General features: G+C 42.1%; 1 protein-coding gene and 1 pseudogene across 1 annotated transcript in view; both read right to left on the bottom strand.

Moving 5' to 3' along the window:
• Positions 1–26,735, bottom strand: part of Mboat2 (membrane bound glycerophospholipid O-acyltransferase 2) — a 130,349-nt gene that overhangs the window by 86,376 nt on the left and 17,238 nt on the right. The window contains exon 2 of the mRNA XM_027937876.2: positions 993–1,138. Coding sequence (XP_027793677.1) covers positions 993–1,138 — 146 coding nt within the window. The remainder of the gene's footprint in view (positions 1–992; positions 1,139–26,735) is intronic.
• Positions 13,951–14,194, bottom strand: LOC114094592 (heat shock factor-binding protein 1 pseudogene; annotated as a pseudogene).

Genomic DNA, 26,735 nt, shown 5'->3' on the forward strand with positions numbered 1-26,735 from the left:
CAGCACCCTGACTCAAGGCTGGCCACAGGGCCATGCAGGCAGGGACACAATAAATCATTCCTCAGTGACTTTTCATGAGTTTCTAGGAAACACCTGCAATTGCCAGAGGCAAAAATTAGACTAAGAAATACCAACACACTCCAGAATGCTACATCATCCCAGAACAAACAGAAGTGTCATCAGACTGCAGGTGCCACACCCCATGGGGGCAAGTGGCTGGGACAGACCATGCGGGTGCACTTCCACCTCACCGCACTCTGCTCTCAAGCAGCCTGGCATCCTCCTGGAGTGGTGAGCAATCAGCAAGTGACACGCAAGGTAAGTGTCCTAGAAAGGACACCAGAGGGAGGCACCAAGCAGCCCTTCACCAAGAGTCCACCTGGTTAAGATGCTCTCCCTGGCACCCAGGAGGCGCTGTTCTGGATGAAGGCTCTCAGGTAGCCCAAGATAGAGAAGGGGCTCACTGAAGGACCACCCAGGCCCACACGAAGGACACAAATAAAGCTCTCCATCATAAATAACTTTTCTTCACCAAGAGCACACTCTTTTTGCCAACGGTAGAACCTAAACAGTGGTAAGAGAGCTCTCTCAATGTGGACATTACCGGACTCTTAGAAGCCACTAGCACCAAAAAAAAAAAAAAAAGAAAGAAAACCATCACCAGCACCACAACCATTTAAAATGTTCTGTCTTGGCATAAAAGATTTGCAAAGTGCTGCAAAGAACTACCCAGCCAGATGAAAATGTCTTTTTACATCCTTTTTTATCTCTCCTTTTTCATAAGTTACAATTTAGTAAATTCCTCTCTAAGACCAAAGAGTGACAGCCCATTCCCCACTCTTTGTTCTGCTATTAAAAATAAAAATGTTAAGTCTTGAGAGAAAACTTTATAAGCAAATAAAAGAACAAAACCCTTAAATGTATCTTTAGCAGCTCAATTCTCAAATATATCCAAATAGTCTTCATTTAAACGTGATCAAAATAATACTTACCATCCAAAGCAAAAAAGTGCAAGATAAAGGCCCAAAAGGGTAGCAACTATATGTCTTATAAAAGAGCTAGTTTTGCTTGAATGTAGATAAGTTCGAAACCAAATGGCTGCTAACAAGGCAAAGAGTTGGCACACTACAAAGTTGACCTGTAAAGAAAAATCAAAATTTTGCATTAGCAACAGACTTGAATTTTTCATTTTATGGTACATTTAAATTCTCAGGACAAAAACATCATGGTTACATAAAATTAAGAGCTTCCAGTTTAAAAAACAAACAAACAAAAATCCAGCCTGCCCAGGGAGGAACCTCAAGCTTCGACACCCTCTGTGCACACTGCACCTGGCACGGTCAGATGGGCCCAGGTCGGGGAGTCTGGAAGGGCACCTGTGTGGCAGAGGGAGCCCAGGCGTTGGAGCCCTGCACTAACTCTCCTGGGGGAAGAGGAGCTGGCCTCCACAGTGCTCCAGGGCATCCCTGGCAGTGGGAGTGGGGCCTGCACACTCTAAACGCCACGCCTGTCAACCAAGGGCCCTGGCGGCTTAGTCTCAGGGACAGTAAGAGGACTGACAACAGACCTGCGGCCTTCAGAAAGCCACAGGGAAACTCCTCCCCAAGTCCCCAGCAGCACCTCCAGATGGCCTCACAATGGCCAGCAACCACAAAACCCCCGGGAGAGGCGAAGGCTCTGGGGCCTTGGCTGCTCTCTCCCCGAGCTCCACAGAAGGGCTCCGAACATGGTCTTCACGGGCACGTGGAGCCTCAAGGAAACCCACCATTTCTTTCTTTCGAGGCACATTCTCACAGAATGTCCGGGAAGCTGTGTCCCTCAATCTGTGCGCACCAGACACCACGTTGCCCCCGAGAGGCACAGCTCTCCGACACACCCGCCTGAGCCCAGTGTCCCGGACAGGCTGCAGTGCTTATGCTCCTAAAGGGTTCCAACAGCATTTTAAAAAATCAAACCCAAAGTAAAATACATCAGAAAAGTCAGTATTCTTGATATTAAAAACTGTTCGCACTTCCATAGCTTTTTACAGTCAAAAAACTTCCAAATATATCAATTCTTTCTTTCAAATCTCTGAATAAAAATTAGGATATGGTCTTGAAGAAATTCTTTAAAAAGAAATTTCTTTCCTAATAAGAAATCTTAGAAAAAGAATTTAATACCGTCTACCCAAGAGTTGAGGAAAATAAGGTCTGACACCTATAAGTCCCTCGCCGTGCATGCCCAAGGGGCAGCCACAGGACATGTACAAACGCCCAGGCCCAGCACCGGCCCAGGGTAATTCTGATATCTAATATAAATAGGAAACATATGCACAGAATTTCAATCAATATTAGACAGCCTCTTTAAAAAGTTTGCAGATAGTGGTTTAAGGACATCATAAAGGAGAAGCCTGAGGGTGAATGTCACCAAGCAGGTGGAAATGCTGGGCCACAGCAGTAGGGAGTTCCAAATCCCTATGTTTGAGGAACCTCCCTCCTTCTCCCTCAGCCTTCTCTCTCTTCCCATACTTGTATATTAATATAATTTAAAACAAAGTGTGGGGAATGGGGTGGTGGCTCAGTCATAGAGCACTTGCCTAGCACATGTGAGGAACTAGGTTCCATCCTCAGCACCACATAAAAATAAATAAATAAAATACAGGTATTGTGTCCATCTACAACTAAAAATATTAAAAACAAAGAAACAAACAAAAAGTGTGAAGCTGGGCATGGTGACGCAGACCTATCATCCCAGTAACAGGGGAGGCTGAAGCAGGAGGATCACAAGTACGAGGCCAGCCTCTGCAACTCAGAGGGACCCTGCCTCAAAATTTAAGAAGGGATGGGGATGTAGCACAGTGGCAGCTGTCCCCCCCCCCGCCCCATTCAATTGCTACTACCACACACACTCAAAAAAAATATGATTACTATAGAAACATTTTAGAACTACTGACATATCGGACGGATTTTATAGAATCTTTGTGACCATCTATTTTCAAACTGTCATCTTTTTAGATCAAGAAAACAAGATCAGATCTTACTCTAATCAAAATCTTTGGTGCCCGAATGTCTTTGTTAACACACACCCGTGCACACATTCTTACAATCCTCAAGGCATGAGAACCATCATGCTGGACAGTAAGAAAAAGGGGGGAAACCCTACAACATTAAGGAAGCACTCAGTGATTAAAAGTGCAAATGAAGGGCTGGGGATACAGCTCAGTTGGTAGAGTGCTCGCTCGCATAAACAGGCTCTGGGTTCAACCCCAGCACCACAAGAAAAAAGAAAAAAAATGTGCAGGAGAGAAATGAACAGGGGATGGAGATGAGAGGGAGGGAGGGGCCAGAAAATATAGCAATGAAAAACCACTGACAATTTTTTTTTTCTTTTAAGAAACTGTGATTTGCACTCTGCTTCTGCATAGGAAGGAAAAGAACAAAAAAACACGGTAGGAGGCCACTGCTCCAATGCCCGGAGGACAGAGGCCTAGGACAGAGGCCTAGACTTGCTGGGAGAGAAGTGAGCTAAAGAAGAGGGTCAGGGTGGGTAGCTAGACAGGACTAGAGCATGGGAAAGGCAGCTCACAGCTGATGGACGCTGGGGAGAAGGTGGGCAGCAAGGGCAGTTTAGGGGAAATGGACTCTATCTTAGCTGTTCTTGGCTTGGGAGTGCCCAGGGGACAAGCTGGCACACTGCAAACACAGCTCAGCATGACAGGAAACCTTAGGCAAAATCCCAGAGACCTGCAAAGCTCACACCCAAGGCCAAGCACCAAGAGCAACAGAGGAGCAAGCAGAAGTGTAAGAACGAATAGTCCTGGGGTGGGGGCAAATGCTCAAGCAGCCATGGTCACTGCCAAGTGTCAAAAGTCCAAAGGAGCCTCCTGATCTGGCCACCGCTGGTGATCGTGGTGAGAGTAGCTGACAACTCCCCAGAGCCATATCTTATAGATGAGAAGATTTAAGTCCCAGTGTGGAGGGAGCCTGACTAAGAATTCATACATTTACCCACCAACTGCCCAGGTAACCATGCGGGAGACAGGAAGATGCACAGAATATGGTCCTGCTCAGGAAGGATGAGGAACAGTCCCAGTCCAGAGCTGGAGCAGGAATCCAGTGCTAAGGCCTAGAAAACCCAGGGAAAGGGCAGCCCCCACCCCCCTGCGGAGGGGAGGCTTCCCGAAGGCAACCCTGGACCACAGGCCTGGTAACTGCCTGTGAAATAAGATTGGGACAGTCGTCGGTGGTAGAACTCTAAGGAGGGGGAGCAGCGTCATTCATATCAAGATGTGCAGGACAGCCAGATGGAAAAGTCCAGATTATCTGTTACTTGGCTAGGAAAGACTAGAAGACGTACACACCCAAAATTCCAATAAGTCCTCTGAAAGTTCTTAAATGTAAAACTTCCCCACACAGAAATCCTATCTGTCTTAGTCGCTGAGATCAGGTGGGGCTGGAAAGGCAAATGAATCCTGAGGGAGAAAGAGCAAGAGTGCAGGTAGGCACGCACCTCCAACAGGTCCTCCTTCAGGACCCCAGGGTTGCGGGTCGCGCTACCCACCACCCACTGTGCTCCTCACACTAACTCCATCATCCAGTCCCAAGAATGGGGAGCTGCACCCCAAGTCACTCAACCAACTAAGCACCAAGCTCAAGGTCACATAAAGGAAGACTTAAGCCCAAGTCTGACTGAGCCTGCGCTGTCCCAGCCTCTGCTTCCAGAGGTGGTCTGAAGATCACACTCAATTGCTACAGGCAAGATTCTGAAAGACATGCTATCTACTAGGTATGGCTGTTCTGTTTCCAAAAAACCCACAAAAGGCCATTTCACATAGCTAATAAACATGATCAAAAATATGCTGTGTGGAATTACTGTACACTTGTTTTGGCCTGTTACAGTTATCTTTCTATATAAGTTTTCTTCCAGGTGGAAAGAAGTAAACTAAAAAGATTTTATGTTCTTCTTTCAAAAACTATTTTATTGAAAATAAAGACATGCCTCCATACCTGCAGGTTCCACAATCACCAGATTCAACTAACCATGGGTGGAAACTCTGTGTGTGTGTGTGTGTGTGTGTGTGTGTGTGTGCTGACCACTCACAGACTGTTCTTCTTGTCATTATTCTCTAAGCACTGCAGTATAACAACTATTTACATTGTATTAAGATTGTAAATCATCCAGAGATGAGCTAAGTATACAGGAAGTCACATTCAATACTGCACCATTTTAAATAGGAGACTTGACAGCCATGAATTTTGGTATGTGAGGGGGATTCTGGAACCCTCCTCCCCAGTACTGAGGCACGTCTTATGGTATTGAAATGACCTAACCCCTGAAGTAATGAGCCTGAAAACTGCATTCAGTAATGCGGGAGTGGGAGGCAAAGGTGGACAGCACAGGCAAAGGAGAGAGAAGGCAACAGCGAAAAACTGAAACCTTTTGAAGACTTATTTATAACACATCTGTTTGTTACAAAAGAAATGTTTAAAAAACAAAACAAAATTTAAAAAAAAAAACTGCATCTAAAAATACTTAGAAAAGCCATGGTTTAGATAGGACAGAGGGGTGCTTACTCTACATAGTGTAAGGGAAGTATTTGTTTCAACACTGAGGGACTGGGTTCAATTTAACACGTAAGTTAGTGTCTGACACGGAGTCTGAAAGCCACCTTAGCACTTAGTGGCTCATAAAACTTCAAAGTAATACCAACAAGATTATCTTTTAAAGACATTCAAAGAATTTAATAATAAATCAAAATAAATTTGAAAGAAGTTTAAGAGATTCCTTAAGAGGAAATTTGAAAGCCTTTCCCAAGGAAAAAAAAAAAACAGACATAAAAAAAGACCAGTAGATTTTGAATACACAAAGATTTTTTTAACTACATACGGGAAAATGCAGAGAAAAAAAAGCAAAAAACAAAAAATGGGGGAAAATATCTACAAAACATGACATTTTTTTAATATACTGAAAACTTTTACATAGCCATGAGAAAATTATGAACTACCAAAAGCAAATTGGGCAAAAAGGCATGCAAATTTAAGAATGTCAATGTCTCATTCAGATCTAAGAAATGTTCTTTTTCAACCCTAACTAAAAACGTGTGCATTAACCACCAAGAGGCACTGCACTTCACCTCCACTGGGGATCTGCTGGCTAAGATGATGCATGGACCAGAACTCTCAACTGCCCGAAAAGAAATTTTCAGGACCATCTTTCTGTAGTCAATGTTCCAGAAATGAGAGCAAAGCGGGCCCCTCCATCCACCCATGATTACACAAAGAGCAAGACAGACTTGGTGTTTTAAGCTGGTGAGGTCTGGGGATGGCCTGTTAGTGCAGCATAACCTAGCTAGTTTTTCCTGACTTGATATATAACTAAAACAATGTCAAAGAAAAATATACACATACCCCCATGAAACACATAATAAAGCATATTAAAAATATGTAGAAAGAACTTCAAGAAGTCAAAAGAAAAAATACATTATGTGGAAAAAGAAACTAACATGTAAGTCATAGATATTACCAATTAAACAAGATTGTTAAATGTGGTAAAGGGAAGTATATGGATCTGTCCGCTCTAACAGGTAAGATCGGCAGCGTATTAGTAAATGAAGTGCGAGTTGCAGGACAGAAGGGAAATCCCATCTATGAACACCCGTTCATTAAACATGCATTCATCTGTACTCACTGGCAGCCTCCTGTGCACTGACCACATGCTAGACATTAATTAATACACACCACCCTCATTCATGGTAGGCGCTCAGCACGTCCTAAGTGTGTGCCAGGCGTGTGCAACATGCTCAACCACAGGAATGAGTACATAATCCACAACCAGGCACATCTCTACTCAAGAGCCCATGTCACCAACCACAGGTTACTCTGCTTCCACACACTCAGACCCAGGAAAATTGGATAGCAAGCCAACAGAGGCGGTACCTATAGGAAGGAGGTAATGAAGAAAGATGCAAACTGGAAACAGCCCAGGGTTCCCCACATTTCTGAACAGTGAAGCCTCTGGTGCAAAGCCCTCCTTTCCGACCCTGTCCTCTCCACTCCCCGCCTACAAGAGTACTTGCCAGCCTTAAGATGGCTAGTAGCTTCCTGCACATTTCCACTCTCACCACCTATATAATTTACTTACTGGATTGCTTTGAAAGATTAACTTTATAAAAATGGTGAGAATCTAACCGTAAACTCTTACAATTGAACATTGCTGCTATTCATCCATGCTGGCACAGGCGGCTACAGCGCGTGTCTGACCAGAAGGAAGACTTCCAGTCAGCAACTGGGCTCCACCTGGCAGCGTTCAACTGCTCTCCCGGGAAGCAGGGCCCTGTTTACAGCCCCACAGCAGTATGAGTTCAACTGGTCCCTATTTTTTTTTTTTTGTTAGAGCTACATATAAAAGTTTTATTCTACTACTTCTACTTTTAAATATATTAAGTACTTCTAAATATCTAGAAGAAATGGACATTTTGCATGAGAATAAGCCTGCTGGGTGATAGCCCTAGTGGAAAACTCACACATGGCCACGGTGGTGCTCCCAGCTACCTTCTACTATGGGTCAGTGTGGCCTTGAACCTTTCCCTCCTCACTTCCTTCTTCCTGCCTTCACTTCCATGAACAATAGAAGGCATATGCAATCCCTAGTTTGACTGAACAAATTCATATCCAAAAGTCGTTTATAGAGGAGAAGCTTTCCTTCAAATTCAAACAAAAGGTGTATAAAATGTGCTAATTTTACTAGCTACTTCATCATGATGACACTAGCAAACTCTTTAACACCTAGAGACTAGATGTTGCAAAACTGGGACTCCTTTGTTCACTGCCACGTATTCTTGATAACAGGTGGTACTGTCAAGACTTTTGATTTTTGCCAAGCTAATGAATATAAAATGTTGTCTCACTGTTTTTTAATTTGTATTTCCCTGATTACTAGAGCCAGGCATTTTCATTAGATGTTTAGCTTCCTCTGCCTATCTTTCTACTATGTTGAATTTTTCAGGTTTTTTTTAACAGAACATTTATTTCAGGCTGAGGATGTAGCTCAGTGGGAGAGTATTTGCCTAACGTGTGCAATACTCTGGGTTCGATTACCAGCACCACCAAAAGAAAAAAAAAAAAAGAATATTTATCCAAGCCAAGCACAATGGTGTCTGCCTATAACAGCAGCAACTTAGGAGGAGGCTGAGGCAGGAAGATAGCAAGTTCAAGGCCAATCTGGACAACTAAGGAAGACACTGTCTCAAAACAAAAACTTAAAAAAGGACTAGGGAGGTAGCTCTGTGGTGGCACATCCCTGGGCTCAATCTCCAGTGTTGCTCCCCCTCCAAAAAGAAAGAAAAATCTAGAAACTGAGCTGCAGAGAGCATCTGTCACAGCCCCCAGCTTGCCTTTCACCTTCTTTACAGTGTCTCTTCCAACAGCCACTTCCTCTCAGAGCTGTGCTTTTGCTGTTGGCACCACACACACAACTGTAAAACAAGAATATCTGAACACATATCCACGTGGGTTTTTTAAAAAACAGAAAATGGCTCAAATGTGATTAAATCAGTAAGAGAAAACAGGAATTCTGCAATCCCCACTTTCAACACTAAGACACCAATCTGATTCCTATTTAAACCCAGCACCTTAGTGCTCCCAGTACTAAGGTCTTATAATTCTCAGTAATACACCATATTCCATTCCTAAACCTAAGTTATCCTTGGTGCTCACTGACGTCAAAATCATCTCCACGTAAGAGCAAAGAACAAGCACAGCAGGATCGGAACCTTGCCCTCCAGGCTCTCATCTTGTGTTTTTTTCTTTTTAGTCCCAAAGTTAAACCTGATCTTACCATTTTCTCATTTTACTAAGGGTGTCTAGACTATAATATGTGACTAAAGAAATGTGAAAATTTCACATATTCACATTCTGTCTGCACAACAGACTGCATTTTCTCTGCTTTACATCTCCTCTCCCTTACTGGAACACACAGAAGGCTCTGGGGTGTTCAAAATGCAAATCAAACCATACATTTATACCTGTGCAATTTGCTAATGGATCTGCACTGCTAATTAACAGCCATCAGCCACATGTGGCCAAGAGCACTTGTCTGTGCATATTTTAAAAAGAGATGTGTGCAAGTGCCAGTGTACACAAGACTTTGGAAATGTAGTACGAAAAGCAAAAGAATGTAAAGCATGTCATTAATAACTTCACATTGATTACATGTAAAAGTAATATTTTATACTCGTTAATAAAACACATTATAAACATTAATTTTGGTTGTTTCTTTTTACTTTTGATGTGTCTACAACAACGTTTAAAATTATATGTATGACCAGCATTTGTAGTTCATTATACTTCTAATGGATAAACCATTATATCTTGTCTACTTTATTTCAAAAGGTAAAAAAACTTTTTTCTTCCTTTTATGAAAAATACTTTAACTGACACACATGCCAAACAAATTTGTTAATTACCTTTCGGTATCAAACACTTAACAATATGCCAAGAACTGACTTAAAATACCTTTAGGGAAAAAAAAAAAAAACTTTAATTTCAAGACAGCTCAAAAGATTGCAATCCAGGACAAATCAATAAAAGCAACCAACAAAATCTGTTACATCCACATCTCTGTTGATGGAATACAAAATATATTTTAATGCTAATTTTCTACCACTATACATGAATTCTAGATAACACGCTTTCATTCTCAGCCCATCCCTCCCAAGATGAATGGCAGTTGAGACCCCACTCAGATAGAAAGGAGCGTGGAGAAGAATAAGCCCAACAGCCAGAAGCCCAAGATACCTAGAACACCCTTCTGTTTCCTGGCACCATGGGATTCCACCTGCCAAAGTCTAACTGCATCTTAACCACCTGGACAGCTAGTTAGAAATACCAGCCCCAGAATCTTTCCTCATTTTTGAAATGCAACCTTGAATTCTTTTTTTTTTTCCCTTACTTTCCCAGGCCAAACTCATGTGTAGTTTTTGGAAAACAAAGGTTTCATCCAGCAACATCATCTGCCACAAACCAATACCAAAGCCAAGCAGAGATGATAGGGCCCAAAGGTAAAGGAAAGAACCACTTTTTAAAATTTTAGAATACAAACTAAAGTCAAACAAAACTACTAGAATACTTTATCAGAAAACTTAACAATAAAACTGGATGGGGGAGCTGGGGCTGTGGCTCAGTGGCAGAGTGCTTGCCTACTGTGTGTAAGGCACTGGGTCCCATCCTCAGCACCACATAAAAATTAAAAAAAAAAAAAACTTGATGGGATTTTTCATGCAGCAGGCAAGCATCAGACCCAGTGTCACAGCAGGATATATCATGACCACACAAGCAGACGAGAGGAAGGAGGGCTCGGTGTATGCTCAGAAGCAAACACCCCATCTATCAACTTCAAAGACTGACCATTTTTCAAATTATTTGAGGAATCATTAATTAAAAAAAAAAAAAAAGCAAATGTCACCTGACCACACCAGTGTAACTCTTGCCATGTGATGGTTTTAACCCTCTGGTGTTCCGTAAAGCGAGGAGAGCATCATGAACAAGTGCAAGCAGATGAGATGGCAGGAGGAGTACTCATTAGCAGCTGCCCTTAGACAACTCACTGACCTCTCAGATTCAGGTCAGAAACCAGACAAGAAGTTAGAAGACATAACTGAAGATCAAAACTCCAAATACAATAGGAACAGGAAATATTTAAGTCACTGAAAAAACTTAAAAATACAAATCTAGGGCAGGTGTGGTGACACACGTCTGTAATCCCTGCAACTCTGGAGGCTCACAAATCGAGGCCAGCCTCAGCAACTTAGTAAGGTCATGGGCAACTTAGCAAGACCCTGTCTCAAAATAAAAAGGGTTGTGGATGTAGCACCTCTGGGTTCATCCCTAGTGCCTGCCCCCCAAGGGGGGAAAAAAACTACAAAAGCAAAATTTTAAATACCAGAAAAAGATTTAAAAACACTTGGGTAAATTAAAAAAAAAAATACTTGGATAGAAAGATTCAATATCATTAAAATGTTAGTTTCTCCCTAGGTTAATTATAAAGTACATTTAATAGAAATGGCAATAGGCTTAAGAAAAATTAACTTTAAAATAGAGAAATACAAACACATGAGAATATCCAGGAATTTATAAAGAAGGTAGACTTTCTCTTTCAGAGAGTACATTTTTTCCATTAAAAATTTATTTTTAATTTTATTGTTGTGTTATAGTTACAAATATTAGTAGAATTCATTGTTACATATTGATACATGCAAAAAAACATAATTTGGTCAATAGTAAAGTACATTTTTTAAGAAGCTAGAATGATGAACAGACAGATAAGTAAAATATAACTGGCATTCTACAGACAGCCAAATACAGTGGTATGATATCACGATAGTGGTGTAATATCATGACAGTGAGGTGATATGATCGTGGTGTGATATCATGATGGTGGTATGATATCGTGGCGGTGGTGTGATATCATGATACATATATCTTGGGTTTTGCGCACAGTGTCGGGCTCATAGTTCCCTTTCCAAGCAGGCCATGGAAACCAGAAGGTGTCTTTCACAAGGCAGGTCATAAAAACACTACTCTTCCCTGACTTCATTTTGGAGTCAGGCATAAAGAAATTCCTGAAACTACCCTTTTAAAGTAGGTCATGAGAAAGATAAGCAGTCAATCAACAAGTACATGAAAAAATGCCTCACCATCTCTAGCAATCAGAGAAATGCAAATTAAAGCCACTCTAAGGTACCATCTCACCCCAGTAAGAAAGGCAGCCATTATGAAGTCAAACAACAACAAGTGCTAGCAAGGATGTGGGGAAAAGGGTACACTTGTACATTGCTGGTGGAACTACAAATTGGTGCAGCCAATTTGGAAATCAGTATGAAGATTCCTCGGAAAGCTGGGAATGGAACCACCATTCGACCCAGCTATTCCCCTTAGCTATTCCCCTTCTAGGATTATTCCCAAAAGACCTAAAAAGAGCATACTACAGGGATACAGCTTCAACAATGTTCATAGCAGCACAATTCACAATAGCTAGACTGTGGAACCAACCTAGATGCCCTTCAATAGATGAATGGATAAAAAAAACGAGGCATATACACAACGGAATATTACTCAGCACTAAAAAATAATAAAATCATGGCATTTGCAGGGAAACAGATGGCATTAGAGCAGATTATGCCAAGAGAGTCAGCCAATCCCTAAAAAACAAATGTCGAATGTCTTCTTTGTATAAGGGGGGGGCGACTCAAAACAGAGCAGGGAGAAAGAGCATGAGAAGAAGATTACCATCAAACAGGGATGAGAGGTGGGAGGGAATGGAAGAGAGAAGGGGAATTGCACAGAAGATGGAAGGAGACCCACACTGTTATACAAAATACATATAAGAGGATGTGAGGCGAAGGGGAGGAAAAAAAAAAGAGAAAGAAATGAGTTATGGTAGATGGGACAGAGGGAGGAGAGGAGAGGGGAGGGGGGATAGGAAGGGGATAGGAAGGGCAGCAGAATACAACAGACACTAGTATGGCAGTATGTATAAATGTGGCGGTATAACCAATGTGGTCCTGCAATCTGTACACGTGGGAATAATAAGAATTCATACCCCATTTAAAACAAATGTATGATATATGATATGTCAAGATCAATGTAAGGTTTTGAGCAACTAATAAATTTCTGATGTTAAAAAAAAAATAAAAATAAAGTAGGTCATGAGACCCTCCTCGTTCCACAGGGGTCCTGTCCCCATTAGCTGAGGGAGGAGTGTGCAGGCAGCTTGCTGTCAGCGCGAGGTCACACCCTTTCTGTCCAAGCCCATTTAGACGCAGTTACCCTTGCTCCAATCATGTCTCCACAGTGAAGTCTCCACAAAGAGCCAGAGGATGGGTTCACAAACTTCTGAGTAGCTGAACCCAAGGAGGTTCTGCGAGGGTGCACACCCAGAGAGGTCCTGAAAGTGCCACACCCTCTCACACGCTTCCCCTGTGCGTCTCTGCATTTGTATCCTCTGCATTATCTTTTACAATAATCCAGTAAATAGAAGTGTTTCCCTGAGTTCTGTGACCCACTCAAGCAAATTGACAGAACTCAAGGAGGAAGTGTGGGAACCCGATTCACAGGGTGGGAGGCACAGCGAGGCCCTACTCTGGGGAGGGCAGCCGAGCTGCGGGCAGAGCGCCTAGCGGATGGGCGCTGGCACTACCTCCAGCACATGTGTCAGAACTGAACTGAGTCAGAGGTACCTCGATGGTGTCTCTGTAGGACCAACTACTTGTGGGCTGGTGGGGAGAAGTCCCCATAGCCCTTCTGGCCACAGAAGTCTGTGGTAATCACTGAGGCTTGAGGACAGAGGAGGAAAAACACTCCCTCATGGCAGGGTGCAATAATCAGAGTTAAACACAACAAACTTCAAGGAATATTTATAAGTCATATCACCCAGAGCTAATTTCCTTATATATAAAGCTCCTCAATATATAAAGCTAATTTCCTTAATATGTATATATATATATATATATATAAAATATATATAAATTTTCTTGATATATATAAAGAGAAACACTGTTATGGAAAAATAGGCAGAACACAGGCATGATCTAGTCTCTGAAAAGGAATTACAAATGACTCAGACATTTAAAGAAAACTCTGTAATAAGAGAAGTGGAAATTAAAATCAGAATGGCAAAATAAAAAACTTCAAAACCACATGCTATTGTCAAGCATATAAGGAAACCACATTTTTTTTTTTTTAGGAACTGCCAAAATTTTAGTGTTTAATAATTAAGAGCACAACTGACCAATTTCCAAGATGTGAAGATACCATGTTTGAGAAACTGGGGAGAAAAATTGCTCTAAAACCTCACTATACAGTATGTGGTAAGAGCACACTGTAATATAGAACCTGTCCACACTTAGTATTTAGTTGCAAAAGGCCACTCAGTCTTCTCTTGGCTGGAAAAACTGTGTTCCGGATTTTAGGGTGATCAGAACCTTCGACTCCTTCATGTGGCAGGTATCTTGTTTTCACCTTCCAGCTCTTCCACCCCAGCCTGTGTCCTGAGGTCTGTTATGTTTTCCTCCAGATCATCAATGCGACTACTCATATCATCAAAAAATTCTTCCAATGATCTGGTTGGACATGGTCTGAAATTCATCTTGCATCTGCTGCAGGAGTGTCTGCACCACCAAGGTGAGGTCCAGCAAGGTCCTGGGATCAGTCTCAGCCATCTCTCCAGTTCCCAGCTTGGCGGCAAGATCTCAGACTGTCACCCCACATTTCCATTTGTCCACACAGGAAACCACCACTCTTAAAACACTGGTTGTGCTGGACTTCATGGTGCACACCTGTAATCCCAGTGATTTGGGAGGCCCAGGCAGGAGGATCACAAGTTCAAGGCCAGCCTCAGCAACTCAGCAAGGCCCTGAGCAACTTATCGAGACCCTGTCTCAAAATCAAAATTAAAAATGGCTGGGACGTGGCTCAGTGGTTAAGCACCTCTGGGTTCAATCCCCAATAACAAAAAATAAAACACTGGTAGTGAAGGTTAGGGATGTGGTTCAGTGGTAAAGGGTCTGCCGAGCATGCACTAGGTCCTGGGCTCAATCCCCAACACCACACACCCCCAGATACACACACACACACACACCACTGGCAGTGAAAGTCTACTTGATACACTGCTGCTAGAGAGCAACTTGGATGCCCGGAGACCGGCGTGTTTACACCATGCACGGGGGCAGCACTGAGGCAACAGAACTGGAAACAAGGAGCAGCCCTAAGGACTGGGTAGGAAGAGCTTCCAGACACTCTTAGCAGCAAGAAAACCCTGGCTCTGTTCATAACCAGGCAGCCACTCACTACAAGAAAAGCAGACCCTCCCCTGGTCCTGTGGCCTCAGCCAATCAGTGCCTACCACTGATTCAGAAAATGTGCCAGTGCTGCATCTGATCAATGAAAAATGAGGCTTGAGACCACTGGGAGTGTCCTCACTCAAGACAGGCACTGCCAAGAGCCTGGGCTTTTGCTTGTGGACTTTGCCATATACATGAGACACACTAAATGGGAAAGGCACCTGGGAATAATGAGGAGCAACTTAAGAGGAAGACACATTAAATCAGAATGCACAGATTAAAGAATGCAGTTGTGATGGCATATCTGAGCTACTGATATGAGGGATCCTGGAAGCAGTGTCCCTGCATATCCAGAGAAGGGCTCAGGAAGGTACCCATAGGTGGGGAACAGTGGCTGCTGCACAGAGTCAAGATAGGGACAAAGGGAGACTTATGTTTCATTGTGTTCCGGTCTGTTTATATTTTACAGTACTGGCATTTATCATCTACTCCTAAATAGATGATTTTTTTAAAAAGTGAAACACACTTTAAACAAAGCAGCACCAGGATTTAAGATAGTAATTACCTAGTTTTCCTAACACTGAATGTACAATGCTAGTTTTGTCCCACTACATTTTATGCAATTAGCAACTATGTCTTAAAGAACATGAGCATTTGCCGGCAACAATGGCGCACACCTGTAATCTGTGACTTGAGTGACTGAGGCAGGAGGAACACAAGTTTAAAACCAACCATAACACCTAAGGCCCTAAGTAACTCACCAAGACCCTGTCTCAAAATAAAAAATAAATGTCTAGGGGTGCTGGGGTTGTTCTCAGTGGTAGAGCGCTTGCCTTGCACGCTTGAGGCACTGGGTTCAATCCTCAGCACCACATAAAAATAAATAGATTAAAATAAAAATATTATGTCCTTCAACAACTAAAAAAATATTTTTTAAAAAAAAAGGTCTGGGCTGGGGATGTGGCTCAAGCGGTAGCGCGCTCGCCTGGCATGCGTGCGGCCCGGGTTCGATCCTCAGCACCACATACAAACAAAGATACTGTGTCCGCTGATAACTAAAAAATAAATACTAAAATTCTCTCTCTCTCTGACTCTCTCTCTTTAAAAAAAAAAAAAGGTCTGGGGATGTAGCTCAGTAGTTAACAGCCCCTGAGTTTAATCTCCAGTACCAAAAATAAAAAATAATAATGAGCATTTTCAAACATTTCTAGAGACACAGAAAAACAACTTTTCAAGCAAAAAGTAATTAAACTCCACTGTTTATTTAGAAAAATACAAATCAACTTTGGTAATATACAACATTTAAGTCAAGAACTGTGACCTCTCCATTAATAGTACAAAGGAATTCAAACCTACAAATTGGGGACACAATCTTTATAAATCAGCCCAGTAGATTATGCCAGTCATCTACAGATAGTCCCTCAACAAACAATTCACACTGAACATATCCCGAAGTGGATCCCTGCACCTGCCCCACGTCATCCCACCACCAAACCTGCCTCTTTCCTCCTGGGCTCCCTATTTTAATGAGATCACTTCCATTCAGCAACTGGAACCTTTATTCCACAATATTTTAAAACCATCACTTAACTCACTCTCAGGACTATTAGTCTCACTTTCCCCTCAGACTGGGAGCTTCTCAGGGCTCAGGAGCAAATTTTATTCATCCAGGCATTCCTACTCATCCCTGAGTGGACTTCCTGGCTCAAGCGTCTGCTTAAAATATCAAGGGGCATCATCTACCAAGAATACAATTTCTATTTATCTTCCATCTTTCTTAAGGCCATAAAGCTCTTAATATCAATTGCTATAATTAGAAACCTGATAACTAGAAATTTTAAACTAAGTATAGTAATCATAAAGATGCACTTACAAATCCCAGCAGCCAGCAACTAGAGAGACAACCAACAGTAACAACCCTGATCTCCAAGTCTCAGGGTGGAGGAGGATCAGCTCTGTGAGCACACAAAGGACAGACCGCATGGCATGCCTCTCAGGACTGTCCTGTTTCCTGAACTACAAGGCAACTGCCCAACCTGATCCCACTGTGCGCACCAGCAAAGAACCTCTCCCCCTATACCGGCTGCTCCTCAGACACAACATTCTCTTTTCTTTCTCCCCCATCAGGGGCACAGAAAACTGCAAGGCTAGACCCAGGCATCCCCTAAACAACTCCTCCACACTAAAGCAGATGCCATTAAAACAGCCAGACTCCCAGGGGCTGATCAACTGGCAAATCCCTAAGCATATTCTCAGATCATCCATAGAAACAAAAAAAGCAGAAAGCTTTTCCAAGTGCACCGAACAGAAGCAGAAAGCATGGGATTTAATCAAGACACCACAGATGAAAGGAAGTATCTTCTATTTATCAGGTTAATGGGGGCTTATCTCATTTTCATCTCAGTCCCAACCAACTATATAAAATACCTATGCACTAGGAAGGAATTTATTTAACTCCCTTGTGAAGTTAAAAGGTACTAGATTTACTGCCCTCACAACTGCTATACTGTGGAAGCTAAAGTAAGGTAATTTGCTGAAAAAAAATATAATCAAAATCAAAAATAAATAAAGCTCAATATACACACATCCAAAATATCACACAGGACACAGACACAAGGAAGGATGGGTCTGCTTCCCACTCACAGCAATGCCAAACTTGTTCTGGCAAATGAACAACCAAGTAGTTCATCCCTGAACTGGCAATGGGATGAGTACAAGAACAGGTAACCCCTCTTATCAGAAGAGCTGAGGGTGGGAGAGTGTGGATGCTCATTTAAATGTCTCCCAGATGGTCACAAATAACACTAGCAAACAGAAGACATGCTGAAGGGGAAAAGCTGTCTAAGCCATGAAGACTGGAAAAGCACATCTGCTCAGTCCGTCTGCACAGCAGGTACCACTCAGCAATCCGAGGAGGGAACTACTGACACCAACAGCGCGGCAAGCTCCAAAATGAGTGAAAGAAGCCAAAAAAAAAAAAAAAAAAAACCAGAAGAGTGCCTACCGTGCGATCCACTTACATGACTTTCTAGAACATGCAAACTCATCTGTAGGGGAAAAGCCTATCAGTGCTGCCTGGCGCTGAGGGAGGCGGCGGCTCCCAGTAAGGTATGAGGGAGGAGACACCAGTAAGGGACTTAGGAAGCTGGCAGGTGACAGATGTGATTATCATCATTATCGCAGTGGGTGGACACCCATGTCAAACATCACATTTTACACTTTTAATATGCACAGTTCATGGTGTGTCATTTATACCTCCACAGATGTTTTAATTTTACAAACATTTGGCACTGATCATCGCTTGAGTTGAACTGGAAACCTCACAGTGTCACTTTTTTTTAGGGAAGGGTTATTTCATGTCTGGCACAGATCATGCTTTTTGGACCAGCAATTTTGGGAGGAACACAGATGTGCAATGCTTAAATGTATTTCTTCCCATCCATCATTTTCATGATTGAAAAGCTAGAAGCATTTTAGTAAAAATTCCCATCACTTTTCCCAGAGAGTTTCTCTCAGCAACTATCCTCTGGAACTCAATAAATGCAGCCATCAATCCTCAGCTTTAAAATACTTAACTAGACTGCCCATCATAACAAAAATAAACTCTAACTCTTCCGCTGCCCCACAGAACCAGGGCACCCCCACCTCCCTAGTCTTGTGTCCCCTGGCACTGTGTGTCCTCAACTACATGTTGACCTACACACCACACTCACCTCACGCAAGATCAGGGCCTCGCCTACCTGCACCAAGAAGGCACACACACCTCCACCCTCACACCTCTGCCCAAAGGTCCCTCCACAGCTCCAGACGTGAACGCCAAAGCCTCACGCCATCTGCTGTCACCACAGACCCTACTTTGCTGACTTCATAGTTCTTACTCCTATCTAAAATTCTCATATAAACCTCTTTACTCACTTATTATATTTGCTAATAATACAATTTACTTGTTGGTTCATTCCTGCTATGACTATCAGAAGCATCAGCTTAAGTAAAAACAATGATCTTTTCCCAATTTAACGTGAAATCACTCATCTCTGGGCACCCAACTGTGTAAAAAGCACCAACCTGGGCTAGGTTGTGGCTCAGTGGTAGAGCACTTGCCTAGCACGCGTGAGGCACTGGGTTCGAGTCTCAGCACCACATATAAATGAATAAATAAAAAATAAATGTCCATCAGTAACTTAAAAAAATTTTTTAAAAAAGCACCCAACCTATTAACAAAAGAAAAAGATCAATTCCAACTCTCATACTAATTTCACAAGGCTTCAAATGGTGCTCCTGAAGAACTGAAGTACTCACTCTGCTCCGGAGCTGCCTCATTGTCACCAGATCTCAATTCGATGCAAGGGCAACTTACAGGTGCCTGGCATGGCCCTTTTCATAAGGGATCCTTTTGACACGAAAGGGTTATCTCCCAATGCCCAGCGTGGAGCCGGACACCTGGCCTTCGGAACACTCGACATTAAACACTGGAATCCAACTGCTCTCATGTAACCATTTTTAATTTCTCACTTTTTCCCAATTTTAAAGTTTTCAGACACTATTACCAAAAGATTAAAATTGGTTACTTTTCTTTTCGATGTCATACTCTCTAAATGATCTGATGACAAATCATTAACATAATCACTGGAATGTACCCTCCAAGAGGATGGGGATATTTAATGGCTTTGGCCTGGCTGCCTGACCCCCCAGCACCTAGTCCCCGACACAGACATGTGCTGTCAAACACCGAAAGCTCATTTACCTCCTGAGATCAACACATTATCCAGAACTTGGGGATACTGCCGATGACATACGTCATCTCTTTCTGCTATTGCTTGAAACTTCAGTAAGCACGTCTCTGGCTTCACACTACACAGCAACGTGTGGTGAGTCCAGGCCAGACAGAGGTCAGTGCCGACGCTGACCCACGGTGCAACCAGCGTGGCTCCCCTTCGCCTCAGGCGTGCTGAGGAGGGAGAAGAACGGGAGTGGTGATGCTGGGTCCCAGAGCACTCCTGACAGCAGCGTCCATTCTAGCCAGGGAGAGCACAGACGGAAGACTGGCACTGCCCCACCATCACACAGCCACACCCCTCCACGGCGACTGCTGTCCAGCCCCACAGAGCTCCATGAAGAGGGCAGGGTCAGCACCATCAAAGGCACTGATCACCAACAACAGGAAAGTGGCTCAGTTGAGAGGTGTTTCAAGTAATTTATACTAATAAAAAGCTAAAGTAGTCAAGTTTGTGAATGATTTAATAAAGATGTCCCCAAAGCACTGCCCTCACCCTCACATTTCCGGGAGAAACAGAGATGCAAGCAGCTTGCAGGGCAAGGCCTAACAAGGTGGAACGGTGGCTTACAGGCATGTCATCTACTGTCACAGCAGACTGACAACACAGATCTGAAGCGAGAAGATAACCATCACCTCATGGACTGTAAATATGAACCCTCACTCCAGCCTTGACCAAGCACCTATGGCACTTAGGACTCTACGCCTTAGTTTCTTAAGGATAGTAAGCACAACCCCTCATCAAGCATGCTTCTAGTCCCCCACCACCATGGCTCGCCAGCCTGGACAGCTGGACAGAAGTAAAACAGGGTCAGAGCCTCTTGAGAGAGGTCCAATACAAGACAAGAAGATAATTCAACAGGCAATTACTTTTTTAAAAATTATAAAATGTTATGCATTATGCTGCCCACACCACCATGGCCTACAATCAAAAAGACACATAATAATAAGTGTTGATAGAATGTGGAGAAATTGGGATCTTCGCACATTGCTAGTGAGAAAGTAAGACAGAACAGGCCACTTTAGAAACCAGCTCCTCAAAATACTAAACACAGAGCTGCCGTTTAACCCAGAAACTCCACTCCCACATACATATGCAAGAACACCTGAAAACTTAAATACACCCAAAAATTTCTACACAAGTGTTATCAGCAGCATTATTCACAATAGCCAAAAGTGGAAACACCCCAATGTTGTTATTTAAGGGTATTCATCTCTCTCACTGAGAAAGAATAAATAAATGTAGAATATCCATATACTGGAATATTATCTGGCAATAATAAGAAATGCATTCTGATACATGTCAAGACATGGAGAACCCCTGAAAACTCTACATTAAGTGGAAGAAGCCAGACACAAAGGCATTTTATGAGACGTCTAGAACAGGCATCTCTGTAGACAGAAAGTACATTAGTAGTGGTCTTTCTTTTCATGATGAAAGTGGTCCAGATTCATCAGTGGTGATAGTTGCACAATTCTGTGAGTATATTAAAACCACTGAATTGTATACCCTTTTTTTTTCTTTTTTCTTTTTTTTTTTTTAAACTCCCTGTTGTGGGGAGAGTTAGTTTGCTTTTTTTTTTTTTAATCAGGGATTGAACCCAGGGGCTCTTTACCACTGATCCACAAACCCAAGACTGAGTCTTGCTTAATTGCTTAGGGCCTCACTAAATTGCTGAGGCTAGCCTCGAACTTTTGATCCTCTTGCCTTAGTCTCCAGATAGCTGGGATTGAACCCCGGAGCACTTAACCACTGAGCCACATTCCCAGCTCTTATTATTTTTTATTTTGAGGCAGGGACTCAATAAGTTGCTTAGGGCCTCACTAAGTTGCAGAGACTGACTCTGAACTTGTGGTCCTCCTGTCTCAGCCTCACAAGCTGCTGGAATTACAGGCAAGCACCACCATGCCCAGAACAAATCATATCTTGATAAAGCCATTAAAAATCACCATGTGGGGGCTGGTCCTTGCCTGGAATGTGTGAGGCACTGGATTCGATTGTCAGCACCACATAAAATAAATAAACAAACAAACAAATAAATAAACAAAGATATCGTGTCCATCTACAACTAAAAACAATTAAAAAAAAATACACTATGTGGGCTGAGGCTTGGGCTCAGTGGTAGAATGCTCACTTGGCACATGTGAGGCCCTGGTTTCGATCCTCAGCACCTTATAAAAATAAAAAATAAAAATAAATAAATATTAGTTTTTTTAAAAAGTAATTGCCTGTTGAATTATCTTCTTGTCTTGGCCCTCTCTCAAGAGGCTCTGACCCTGTTTTACTTCTGCCCATGCATTACCCTTAAATAATGACTACAGCTTTCAGGAACATGGTGGCACCACCTGTAATTTCAGCTACCTGGGGGGCAGAGGGAGGAGGCCAGCAAGTTCAAGGCCAGCCTGGGAAACTTAGCAAGACCATATTCAAAATAACTATTTTACAGGGTTGGGTATTATAACTCAGCACACGAGTTCCTGGCCTCAGTCCTCTCTATCACCAAAAAAAAAAAAAAAACTACACACACACCCATAAAAATATTTCATAAAATGATCTCTTTTATCAAGATGGAGAGAGACAGTGTGTGTGTCCCCCTCAGCACTCCTCGTCCATGCAGTTACAAAGCACTGTCACATCCCTAGACCCCACGACCATAGGTCCCCCTAGGGCATTTATGCCAGAAATAGGGATTTCTTAGGTGAAAGGTACCAACTCCATAAAAAGCACAGACTGCTATAATTCACCCAACAGGAATCTGAATTTACTATTATTTATTTGCTGAGAATTACTAAATCTGTAATTTAAAATGTTCTAAAAAATAAATTGTCCAGGCCTTGATGGTTTTATTGGAAAATTCTACCAAATATTTAGAAAACAATTAAAACCAATTTCACACACTTTCTTTAAAATAAAAAAAAAAAAAGGAAAGGATACTTTCCAGTTCAACAAAGGGACGTCCTAGACACAGGGGGATTGAAGAGATTTGAGAAATAAATGCAAATTGTGACGCTGAATTGGATTCGTTTGCTAAAAAGGACCTGGTGGGATGAGTGGTAATATCTGAAAGAGGTCTAAAGATCTGAGGAAGAAATGTATGTATTTCCTAATTTCTGATGGTCATCTGGGGGTTATAAAGAATTATTCCCTTGTTTATGGGAAATGCTACAAAAATATTCAGAAGTGATGTGACATCAAGTCAGCAACTTATTTCCAAACAGTTCAGGGGGGAAAAAATTCTCTGAACTATACTTTTAACTTTTCTGTAAATATAACATATTTTAAAGTTAGGAAAATTGTTTTTTAAAAAGACGATACAAGCCAGGCACAGTTGCACACCTGTAATCCCAGCAACTCAGGAGGCTGAAGCAGGAGAATTATAAATTCAAAGCCAGTCTCAGCAACTTAGCAAGGCCCTAAGCAACTTAGTAAGATTCTGTTTCAAAATAAAAATTACAGAGGACTGGGATGTAGCTCAGTGGTTAATGTCTCTGGGTTCAATCCCTGGTACCAAAAACAAGAGACAATACAAGAGCATACCTTTATGATGGACACAAAAAGAAAAATTTGCTACACGAGGTTCAAAAAATTGCAAATGATAAATAAAATGTTATCAATTCATTCACACTTGAATAAGACCTTATTACAATGGAATATTATTCAGCCTCTAAAAAGAAGAAAATTCAAGTTCATACGACAACATGATACATATGATAAACTTTGAGGCATCATGCTACTGAAATAGTCAGAAAAAGACAAACTATAGGTTTCCACTTAAATGCAGTGTCTAGAATAGTCAATTTCATAAAAATAGGAAATACAACAGTGGTTCCCAGGGGCTGGGGTGGAGGAAATGGGAAGCTATTCAATGAACATGCAATTTCAGTTTTGCAAAATGCAAAAGTTGTGGAGATCTGGTGCACTGCACTCATCACTGCTGAACTGTATGCTGAAAATGGCGAAGATGAGAAACTGTCATTTTTACCACACACACATGCACATCTGTGGTTTGAAGAAAAGCAAAGAATTGACACGTACCCTATCTCCAAGCTGCTCCTCTCTGGAACGAGGGTCTAGAAGGGGCACACAAAGTCGGAAGAGGTTTTCCTAAGCCAGAGAGACGGGCACAGTTTTTTCATCACCCTCTATGTACACAATGCTTGTAGATATTCTGCAAAATTGAATATATATATGTGTGTGTGTGTGTGTGTGTATGTGTGTGTGTAGTTGATAGACCTTTATTTTATTTATGTATACACAGTGCTGAGAATCAAACCCAGTGCCTCACACATGCCAGGCAAGTACGCTACCGCTGAGCCCCAGCCACTGCAAAACTTTCTTAAAATCAACTCCCCAGAAAAGGGATGATGGGCCAGTACAAACTCTCTAAAAATAAATAAAGAGTTTTGGGGGGAAAGAAAAGGAAAGACCCATAAATTCCTCTAATAATATTAACTTAAAATTTTATTTTCTAAAAATAAGGGCTGGGGATGTGTCTCAAGCAGTAGCATGCTCGCCTGGCATGCATGCGGCCCGGGTTCGATCTTCAGCACCACATACAAACAAAGATGTTGTGTCCGCTGAAAACTAAAAAATAAATAAATAAATATTTAAAAAAATAAAAAATAAATAAAGTTAATAGGTCTGCTTCTATGTAGCAATTTAAAATTTAAGTTCTCAATGGTTATGGTCAAATGTAATATCATTTTTCAAAACTGCCATATATGTTAAAGTCCTATTATGTAGCCAAATAATATAAATGTTATAGTCTCCCCATCTTCATCATCACAATGAGAGACTTCAAGACAGAAAGCCAGCCCTCCCCAGTGGACAAGGGAGAAGGCAGGGTAGAAGGACACAGGCAGAGGCGCCAAGACTGGCTTCCACCTGGACAAGCATGAAAGCTAGAGCCGTCACCACCGGCATCCAGGGAAGCCCCTGCTCCTGACTGGTTACCCTCTGGAAAGAAGGAGACAAGAGGCACTGGTACGCGGCTGTCCCCAAGGCCAGACACACACTGCTCCTTGGGGAAGAAACGGACACTGCCTCTTTCCCAGTAGTTTTGAAGTATCTAAATCAAACTAAATTGTCCACTGCTCAACTTGCTATACTAGCCGGGACTCAAAATCATACAGAGAGGCCACCAATGCTGATTAAAAGGTTATCTATATTGTTTCTCATCGTGTTTATTAACATTTGTGTGATGTCAGTCTTTTTCATCACTCTGACCAAATTATGCCTGGGCACTTTATTCTACCAAACCAAATCCGTAGCCTGAAAGCACAATGGAATTATTTAAAGATACAATGTGTAACCCCCAAATTGAATCTTGAGCCCTGCCACATACCCTGAGGTCAGATTCAGTCTTCAATGGCCTACACAATATTTCTACTGCAGTTTAATACAACCCCAAACACATGCCCAAACTGTAGAAAAACCTCAGACAAACCCAGCGTGAGGGACATTCGGCAACATCCCTCAAAACTGTCATAGAGAAAGCCTAAGGAACTGTCACCATCTAGAGGAACCTAAGGAGACAAGAAGACTCAATGCAATGGCAACAGCAAAGGATCCTGGAACACAAAAAGGATCCTGTTACAGGCTAAGGGTCTGTGTTCCCCAAAGCTCTCTGCTGAAGCCCCAATCCCAATGAACCACCCAGCCAGGTGCAGGGGTACACACCTGTGATCCCATCACTCAGCAGGCTCAGGACAGAGCAGCACAAGTCCACCAACAGCCCAGGCAACTTGGCAAAAAACGTCCCAGAATAAATTTTTTTTAAAAGGAGCTGGAAATGTGGTTCAGTGGTAGAGTCCTTATTTAGCAAGCACAAGGCCCGGGGTTCAATTCCCAGCAGCCCCACCCCCACCCACCAAAAAGAAATAAAGAAATCTAAACAAAGTATACAGTTTGGTTAGTAATGTACCAACACTGGTTCAGTAGTTGTGGTAAATGACCATACTAATGTAACATAGTAACAAAAGGGTTACATCAGAGGACTACTTATGGGAATTCTCTGTACTATCTTCACAACTTTGTGTGAAGTAAAATCATTCTAAAATAAAGGGTTTATTCTAAAATAAAGTACAATGGTTTCCTGTCATATTCAGATTATACCCAAATATAAAAGAGATCCTGCCAATTTCTTTTCAACTCATCGTCTAATGCTGCACTGTTCTCACCTTGGTCTACCACATTTTCTTTCACAAGGTTTTCAGAGGACATGGGTAACAAGTACATGCATTTGTGAGTATTGTTCAAACTGTACATGGAGGCTCTGTGCATTCCACCATATAGAAATTAAAGTTCAACATTTTTTAAACACATAATTGCCAAAAAGAAAGCTTTGATGACATAAGCCAGGCTCAGTGCCCAAACCTGTAACACGCGCCTTGGGAGACTGAGGAAGGAGGATACAAAGTTTGAGGTCAGCCTCAGCAACTTAGCAAGGCCCTAAGCAACTTAGCAAGACCCTGCTTCAAAGTAAAAAATAGAAAGGATTGGGGATGTGGCTCAGTGGTTAGGCACCCCTGGGGTTTTGGGAACCCCCGCCCCCTTCAAAAAAAAAGTTCAACATAAACATTACTCTACAACATGGTGGCTTAAGATAATAACAACATTTCTTTTGCTCTAAAAATCTGCATTTGGGGCAAGGTTCAATAGAGACAACCAGGGCTGGGGATGTGGCTCAAGCGGTAGCGTGCTCGCCTGGCATGCGTGTGGCCCGGGTTTGATCCTCAGCACCACATACAAAGATGTTGTGTCCACCGATAACTAAATATTAAAAAAAATTAAAAAAAAAAAAATAGAGACAACCAACTGGAGCTCTACTTGGCATCAGGGACTGGAATTCTCTAAAGGCTCAGTCATCACCTGTCAAATGGTTAATGATAGGAGGAAATCTCTCAAAGACATGGGTAATACAACAGAACATGTCGTGACAGAATTTATCCAAAAGGTCCAACATCTAACAAATAAAGAATTCCAGAAAAAAAAACAACAAAGAAAGAAGAAAATATTAAAAAAAAAAAAAAATCAGCAAATTTCCCAGAACTAAAGAGCATGAATCTTTGCATTGCAAAAATTTACCAAGTTATCCATATAGACACAATAACATGCAGTGTAAGATAAACAGAAGAACTTAAGTA

Source organism: Marmota flaviventris, chromosome 14 (assembly GCF_047511675.1).
Source record: "Marmota flaviventris isolate mMarFla1 chromosome 14, mMarFla1.hap1, whole genome shotgun sequence".
NCBI lineage: Eukaryota > Metazoa > Chordata > Mammalia > Rodentia > Sciuridae > Marmota > Marmota flaviventris.